The 9268-nt window shown below is 40.6% G+C and overlaps 2 protein-coding genes across 2 annotated transcripts; both read right to left on the bottom strand.

The window, feature by feature from the left end:
- Positions 1-780: 780 nt before the first annotated feature.
- On the bottom strand, positions 781-4495 carry cav3 (caveolin 3). The gene is made up of 2 exons (XM_023280706.3): positions 4239-4495; positions 781-2446 (listed from the first exon to the last, which is right to left on the bottom strand). The coding sequence occupies exons 1-2, from the start codon at positions 4353-4355 to the stop codon at positions 2105-2107; spliced, it is 459 nt and encodes a 152-aa protein (XP_023136474.1). The 5' UTR covers positions 4356-4495; the 3' UTR covers positions 781-2104.
- A 2658-nt stretch (positions 4496-7153) lies between these two features.
- Positions 7154-9051, bottom strand: LOC111575501 (caveolin-2-like). Its single transcript, XM_023280673.3, has 3 exons — positions 8778-9051; positions 8053-8240; positions 7154-7814 (listed from the first exon to the last, which is right to left on the bottom strand). The coding sequence occupies exons 1-3, from the start codon at positions 8928-8930 to the stop codon at positions 7655-7657; spliced, it is 501 nt and encodes a 166-aa protein (XP_023136441.1). The 5' UTR covers positions 8931-9051; the 3' UTR covers positions 7154-7654.
- Positions 9052-9268: the final 217 nt, after the last annotated feature.

Here is a 9268-nt window from a genome sequence, read left to right as displayed (position 1 = left end):
TTTGACTTGGACGACTGTATTTTTTATTCAGAATTTTTATTTCGGGAGACTTTACATCCCATGTAGCCTTGATACTGAATGGTTTTGTGAGACAATCTTGAGTCTGTTTATCTCGAGAAATTCTATAAAACACTGATCTTTTAAAAGGCACCCTTTAACAAACCACATCAACAGCCTTTGATATGAACTCCGTGACACAAAATAACAATAAAATGAAAGATAAACATCAAAGGAATATATGTGCATAGTATAGTAGTATTGATCATTTGCAATTAGAAAAAAAGCAAAATAAAATGTATTGTATTGTACTGTATTCATGGACAATTTGCTCTGTTTTAGGATAGCTGAACTTATTTGTGCTTATTCACTGTCTCTGTATAGTTCTGAGCTCAGCTTATTCAACAATGCTGTTATTAGTTCATTGCTACTGGGTCTGAATTCTTCCTTTTGAGGATAAACAGGATCTGCATTTTTAATCTGCCTTACAGCTGATTTAACCTGGAACATCATAGATATCACAGTAACAGTAATGTGCTTGGACTTGCAATTCTAAATATATATATATGTGTGTGTGTGTGTCTGTGTGTGCGTGCGTGTGCGTGCGTGCGTGTCTCATTTATTTGAATAAAAAATGTTGTATGAATGGAATATAGCTTAGCATAGTATAGAAGGATTGAGAGGGTCTCACTGTTGACATTCTGCTGAATTAAATGTGACTGAAGCTCTTAATGTAAATTTTCCAAAGAATTTGACAACATAATCAAGCAAATAAATCACGTGTTCATTAATTACACAGTTTAATACATTTCATTAATCAGTGCTATTTCTGAACATGTAAACTCTGTGTGTTTCTAGAGTTTGTAGCTGATTACAAGATTAGAAAAACAGCAGCCAGAGTGTATCATAAACAACGGAGGGTGTGGTGACAGTGAATCATCCAGAATGGACCTCAGACACATGGAAGATACACAACAGCAACCTCTAGTGGGTCACAGTTCACAGGTCGCTGCTTCCAGGATGGATGAAGGTTTCAAAAACACTGCATCAGATGTGTGGTGTAAATGATTTCTGAAGCCTTTTAGAATGATTTTTAAACAATCAACATCATACACTTTCAATTACACAATTTACTAGTGGTGCATTATACAAAAAAAAGACAGTTTCTTAAGTTTTAAAGTGTATTCATTTCTTCCTATATATTATTTTTCTCTTTACACTGCAGGTACACAATAGCAGCAGCAAATGTATTATACTTTTCAACCCAAGTAACACTGTGAAAAATGACATATAACTGATTTCCCAGAAAATTTTTGCTTTACTCCATCAGGGGTTTTGTCCATACTTGCTTACACATATCTGACTAAAATATGCAAACAAATATGTTCATTATTCCACTCATCACATTTTGATAAAAAGAACTTAATTATCTGCATAACTGGTTCCAGACAAGCACATCTGCAATTCTTATAACAGTCAGCTAGTTTCTGTAGTCATCACAAATTAAGAGGGACATGTGGAGCACATAAAGAAATCAGACAACGCTGGAGAAAATAGTTACTTTGCTTTAAATTCTCTTCATTCTGTTAGGGTTTTATAACAAGATTAATTCAAATAATTACACAAATTATATCCATGTGAAGTACAACAATACTAGGCGTGGCAACATGCAGCATCAGTTTAACTTTAAAGAATAGCCAAATGTAAATCATACAGGCAGCATCGTTCACAGGTGCAGCAGGGGAGTTGATTTCATTTGCCGATAACAAATCGCCATTGCCTGAGCTTTTTGTGATACAAATAAATGAGGGAGGTGGGATCCAAGCAGGCGGCCCTCTTCTCCCTCAGCCAGGAGCACTGAGGCTTCCAGGAGTGCCAGAGCTGTCACAGAACCTCGCTGCCTGCTGCAGCTGTCACACAACTTCTGGTTGCAAAAGGCACACTGGGCATGTCAGGACTCAGATCCCTGAGTCTGAGGTTGGGAGGGTGGGGACAGTGTAGGAGGAGGAGTATCAGGGAGTAAGTAAGATGCCAGGACTGATCTTCTGATATATAAAAAGATACCGTACGTCATCCGATCACGCTATAAACACTACTTCCTGAGTTTTTAAACTTCTTTGCGCAGCGCCACACGCACGCTGCTGAAAATCTTGCCCAGGGCTTCAAAGAATGGATCACAGAAGGTCTGGATGCAGAGGGAGTAGATGCGACTGATGCACTGTGACTCAATCAGACAGCTCTTGATGCAGGGAACCACAGCCCAGATGTGGCAGAAGGAGATGCAGGCAAACAAAAAGCCCCAGAGCAGAGCCACGGGGATACCGAAGACAGCAGACAGGATGCGGTAGCACCAGTATTTGGACACAGTGAAGGTGGTGTAGCTGAGCTTCCACACTCCGTCCAGGCTGTGCGTACCATCAGGCTCTGCAATGACATCCTCAAACTCCACCTAATAGGAAATTTTAAAAGGCATTCATTAATAGAGATCCTTGACAACGCATTGCTTTTATCCACTTGCCTCCACCAGACCTCTATGGGCTCCCAGGGATACTCACACACCAACATGATGTACATATTTATACTTTTGTAAAGCTGCAGAGTGTTCAGGTCAAATTTATTCACAGAAAAACAATTATCTGTTCTTGTAGTGTCACAGGGGCAAAGTCGTGGAGTGGCTTTCAATGCTGCATCTGGATCATTCTGAAGACTCTATGCTACTTTTATTGAACCATATACCCTCATGCAACTTTCATGAGAGCAACTGCGCAAAGGTTCAATTTGTTTCCTGCATGTGCCACCTAACCTTTTTTAAAAAGTTGGCCATTTCATTCACAGCAGACTCGGCAATGAAATGGTAATCAACTTGTCAGTAATCACAGCAGGAAGATGCACTGCGCATCTGAAACCATCTCTTTTTCCAAACCCCTAGATAGGATCAGTATGTGAAATAACACGTCTGTTTTCTGAAGAGATATCAGGCTGAGATCATCCTCTGAATGAATGGCTGGACATGTGTGACATTTTTTTTTCCTGAATGATCTAGGCCTTTTTCAGCTATTAGAGGATTGCTAGAGTCAAACTCTGCAAAATGAAAATCAGTATTCTTCAGACAGACATCCATGTAGCCTATGGCTGCTAGATGTGATTCCACAGAAGATTAGATGTGTTTTAATAGATATGAACTCTGTTTTAGGGCTGCACAGTGGCGTAGTGGTTAGCACTTTCGCCTTGCAGCGAGAAGGTCCCTGGTTCGCGTCCCGGCTTTCCCGGGATCTTTCTGCATGGAGTTTGCATGTTCTCCCTGTGCATGCGTGGGTTTTCTCCGGGTACTCCGGCTTCCTCCCACAGTCCAAAAATATGCTAAGGTTAATTGATTACTCTAAATTGCCCGTAGGTGTGAATGTGAGAGTGTTTGTTTGTCTATATATGTAGCCCTGCGACAGACTGGCGACCTGTCCAGGGTGTCCCCTGCCTTCGCCCGAGTCAGCTGGGATAGGCTCCAGCCCCCCCCCGCGACCCTAGTGAGGAATAAGCGGTGTATAGATAATGGATGGATGGATGGATGAACTCTGTTTTAGCGAAAAAGCAAAGAATTTGAAACATTAAAAGAAAATTATTGCATGCACTTTAAGTATAATCATAATTACAGGAGTTACAGTAATATCACTTACTGTAACTCCTACTGGGAGTAACCTCACACTTTAAACGGCAATCATTCTTCGTTATCAGCATTCATTTTTGGGAAAACTGACATGAGCAGTCCTGTAAATCATTCCAAATTCAGCCATGCACACATAAAACATATGCTCGACTCATAACTCATGATTTTCCCTCCTTGACTGTGTTTACACTGACCTCCTTCAGTCAAACAAAACATAATCTGAAAGTATACAGGTTTCTGTCCTTTGGTAAAATATTTTGTGATGATGACATGGCAACAATCAGAGGATAAACAGCAACCTAAATAAATCACAGTGGGACGGTGTATCAGTTTCCAACTCTTCTACCCCATTCCCAAAATAAACTTTGTGTTCAGCACAAGCAACAGGAATAGCTCATGGTCTATTTAGGGATTTTTTCAGACAGTACAATAATCTATTCTTCTTCTCTTCCTCATTATCCCTCTTGGCTTTTTCCCAGCAATCACTTTGTGCATTTCTTGCACATTTCCAGACATGCAGAGACAGGGGTTACATTCGTAAAGCTTTTTATGACAGCTGTTGTCTCCATGCTGCACAAACCTTCACCACGTCCTCATTGATCTGCTTGGGGTCTCTGTTAATTAGATCGATCTCTTTAGTGTGGCTGTCCTTCACAATCTTCTCCTCGTTGGTGTTGTACTGGTACTGATCCGCCATGGTGGGGCCCCAAGTCCTGGACAGGTTGGACGAGGTGAAGATAAAACCTTCCTGGATCAAACTGCACGAAGCTCACTTCTGACCCGTGTATCACGACTGGGACGCTCCCCCTCACATGCCAGAGGACAGCTGCTGCAGACGTCCTGGTAAAAATGGAGGCCTAGCTGCCACCCTGCTCATGCATAGGCATCCACACACACACACAGACACACACACAGACACACACACACACACACACACGCACACACACAGTGTAATGCACACAGACTGAAAAGGAATGCCTTAAAGGAGAACCCAGGGTTGTGTCACATTTCACATGGGCTTGTTGGGCTGATGGGGTTGGGTTTACACAGTGGCACTAACTTCCACCACAGAGTGAGGCAGTGAGCGCAAACACACCCTCACACTCTGGTTTTAGCTGGGACACAGTGGGATGAAGATTTAACTTAATTTCCGATGTGTTTGCCGGTAAATTGCACAACAGAGGAGATAAGCAAACAATACTCTGTGATAACCACTGAGGAATGGGATTTGCAATAATAGTTAGAACAATTTATCAACTTACAACCTTTACTGTCCTTTGCTTTTTTTTCTGATGGCTTGGTTTTCTTTGCCAACTTATTTCTGGTTAATAGAGTGTTCATTATTTTGTAAAATAAATGGGAGGATTTGTTCTATCAATACTGTAGTCTAACTTTGTTTCCAGCTGTCAAAGTTTTATTACAAATACAATGCATCACAGCAGATAAAGCTCTGAGGAGATTGAAGAAAATGTAATTCTGTTACTGGGACTGGAAAAAATGAAAAAATATAATTCGCCATTATACTCTAATCAACGTGTTTACTTTCATAATAGCAGTCACAAAAACTACTCAATTTATTCACACTTGGATGCACAACAGAGAGCTCACACAAAGCCAGCCCAAAGCCTCTTTAGAGGTTTCTGATTATAGCGAGGGCGAATCCATAAAATTCAATAGTCCCCCAGAAATAAAACTCTGCTTCAGTCTTTCTTAAGCTGCGCAGTTGTTCCTATCAATCACAGCTTTCTATATCAGCATGTTGCATAAACAAACTCCTACGCTGGTGCCGCCCAAAACAAGTGGGGAAGAGGAGTTGGTGCAGAGATAGTCGCCCATGAAAAATGGCACAAAAAAGCTGATCGCACCCTGACATTCTTGTTCCGGTTCCCTGGTGGCAGAGACAGAGATGGGGAGGGAGAGGTGGAAGGAGATCAGAGTGCATGTGATTGGGTGCCAAGCCAATTAGAGGAGTATTCTTGGCGTGGCAGTGGAGAGAGTGGAGGCCAGTTCGGCGTTGAGGCAGACAGATAGAAATAGCTCTGCAGAGAGTCATGGTAGGCATACCTCCGTCTCTGTGAGTGTCAGTGCTGTTAGCTGAGACTCTGTTGGCTCTTGTCTTCCATTAAATGTAGACAGACATGCAGCGCTATAAGGCCTATATTTAGAGTCATATGGAATGTATAAAGGAGAGTAGGTATCACTAACTCAAGCTATTTTAAAAACATTGGTGGTACATCCTTTGCAATGAGCAGTGGCGGGCGTGTCACTTGATATGTACACAAAATATTCCTTACTACCGATCTACACATTCATGCCTCATAGAAGTCAGTTGTTAAAAATGTTTAATTCTGAGTTTAATCCTCAAAGTTGTCCATAGTAACTTCCAAAAAAGTTCCTAATCTCTGCATCAATAACAACATTTTGTTACACTCTTTCTGACTGATAGGCATCAGTGTCACTACCTTTAACCCCCAGCAGTTTGGGGCATTTTTTGCTCCTGTCACACTTTTATTCATTGTACGGCTCATTTTTCACTGCTGTATAAAGTCCTGCACCTCTGCTGAAACAGCACAAGCATGACTAGAAGTAAAGACAACTCAAAAATATCTTTTGCGCAGTATAACAAACTGTAAAACCATGAATAACAAAAAAAGATAAAACAGAAGGAGTTTTTTTTTGTTTATTTTACAAGAACTGAAAAAGAAAACTAGAATTGCCATGACTAGCATCTTTCCGAGTGCCCACTGGTGTTACAAATAGTGGAGGAAAATTGTGGCTCTACATGCTACATATGTTTTATGTGTTTCTATGCCTGCCTCCTATCACATATTTTGCAGTTCAGCTGAAGGTTAATGAATTTTTGTCTGATAATTGTTGATCATAAGAAAGTCAACAATGGCTTGATAGTTGTGCTGAAGATTGCAGATTTTGGGGGATTTTTACGAAATCTGGTTAATGCTATCATTTCATTTCATTTTTTTAAAAGAAGAGACATAAGATTAAATGATTGTAAGGAAATATCACAGTTTTAAGTTTATATTTGGTTAATTTTTCTGACAGAACTGCAAGTCACACATAATACATTCAAAGACCGTCAGAAAGTACGAAATGTGAACATTCTTTCTGTCTTCACATTTTCTGGCTCTAATAAATTTTAGCGTTTTTTTAAAGAAAATTTGCCTTTCGATTCTGCAAGCAGGTTATTGGACTAACAGGATTACTGTATGCCACTATCTATTATAAAATTGTAGTTGATAAAACCCTGATTATAACGTGCCTTTGCAGAGGCGATTCTCCACCTTTATTCAATGGATGAGGAGTGTAAAATTGATGCCAGGCTCTTTTAAACTCCTCAGCCTTATCTGTCATCTTCCTTATTAGAAAGCATTTGCTTCACTGACACTGGGTCGTATTTTCAGCAAGACTCGCCCAAATCAAATCCTGTCAGCGCTGCACACAATCTGCATTCAGAATCACACTCAATGGCAGACAAAAACTTGTTGAAGGTTGTTTATTTGATATATTTGCAATGCTATTTTTTACATAGCAACCTCATTATAGCATTTTTCAAAAACCTCACCAATCCATCCAGAGGACTGTATAGTGGCTCCATTAGGCCTCTTAAGGCCTGTTCATTTCTTTCTGCCAACAGATACAAAATTTCTGGGTTGACAATTTTGTAATTTAATCATTTTTTCCATACAAATTTGCTTTCACTAGTTTTGTGTTTTGTATTTGTGCACTGAGCATTTTTTATTATTATTCACCTAAAATCTCCACAGGGTATGCTTGTTGTTTCACATTTATTAGGTCCTGGTCTATTTAGTAGCTTTATGCATTATACATCAGCATCATTACAAAACAATCAACTCGACGGGTGAGGAGAAACACACAGAGTTATGATACAGATCATAATTTCCCTATGAGGTATTAGTATGCATTCCATTACCACTTGCTTCTCTGTTATCGTCAAACATTTACACAGAGTTTATCCTTCTATTTGTTTTCATCTTTTGCCAGAAGGATGTTGATTTGACCACAACACTTTCCCATGCTGGTGAAGAGGGGACCGATTAGAATGTTCAGCGTGTTGGCCCACACAGTCTGGACCCAGTGCATATTGATGAGAAGGAGCTGTACACAGGGCATGATCAGCCTAGAGAGAGAAAATAAAAAAGAGGGCAAAAAAATTAAGATGAAGGTGTACCATTTTTAATTAAGAAGAATGAAAAAGTTATTCCACGCTCCAAAAGAGTCCAAAAGGGGGAAAACTGTCCTAGAGAAAATGTATTTACTACTTCTACTAAATGATCCTTATTTACCAGGAAAAAGAAAAAAAAGCAGCAATTCATTTTTGTGTGTAATTCTACCTCATCAAAGTGTAAGAGTCTTACCAGATGTGGAGGCAGCTGAGCACAGCAAAGAGGATCCCTGCTGCCAGAGAGACCGGCACTGCCAGCAGGAGGGAGATGAAGCGGTAGCACCACAGTCTGGATACCTCAAACAGGGCATGACTCCATAGCCACACTTTATCAAAGCTACGCACCGAGGGAGGTTCTGCAATCACGTCTTCAAACATGACCTCCACACACACACACACACACACACACACACACACACACACAAGGGCACTGTAAGTGATCTCTATGTGCATGGATGCAATATATTACAAACATTTGACATGCAGAATGAGAATGATGGCTGAGGTGACCACAAAATATGATGCATTATAGGATGTTATGGAACTAAATATACCACTATATGATTACGTCCACTTGAGGCCAGTATTGTGCAACACATTGATATTTAACTAGCTTGAGTTACCAGTCTTGTACTGAAAAATAACAAACAAGAAAGTCAATGTACAGTAAAAAAAAAAAAGTTCACACATGAAATCTATAAATTGTTCATTAACATGAGTGACCTACAAAAAAAGCAATTGGATGGTAAAACCATTGGGTTTGCATGGAGAAACATAGTACAGTAAGAAACAAAGTGTGTGGTATGCATAGCATGTGCAGCAGGTTTATTTTACTGACTGTTGTTATTACTGCCCTGCTACTGCTGTATGTTCTCTGTTCACGTGTGTTAAATCCTAGTGACAGCGCACATTTGTTACCTTAAGACTGTTACTGATTCTTTTGGGATCCCTGTCGTGAATCAGAGGCCTTGTGTCACTGCGGCTGCAATCCAGATCTTCAGCGTCGACGTCCACCTTCACTTCCATCACTTCCCCTGCTGCTCTCTCGTCCTTTAATCTCGGCTCCTCCATTTCCACTAAGCTGAAGCTGTTGCCCTGCTTGGTATCATTGGAAACATGGAGGGTGAGGAGCAGGTTGCAGCTGGAGGATGGCAGGCTTGCCGCTGACACCCAGGTGGAACATAGTATACTGCTGACTGCCTTGACCCTTGTTGAGGAATGCTTTTATTGGCTTTGACAGGTCCGTCTTCAGTGACATTTTCCATGTGACACAGATAGTCTCATTCATGCCTGTGTGAGAAATATCCATCACTCATGCCATAAAATCAGCCTTGATTTCCTTCTCATGTATTGCAGGAGTGGTTGGTGGATCGGTGGGAGTGCTTTGGTGCTGCCATCACTGTACAGTC

The sequence above is a fragment of the Amphiprion ocellaris genome, chromosome 5 (assembly GCF_022539595.1).
Source record: "Amphiprion ocellaris isolate individual 3 ecotype Okinawa chromosome 5, ASM2253959v1, whole genome shotgun sequence".
NCBI lineage: Eukaryota > Metazoa > Chordata > Actinopteri > Pomacentridae > Amphiprion > Amphiprion ocellaris.
Note: the sequence above shows the minus strand (reverse complement) of the source record. Positions and strands in the feature narration are given on the sequence as shown.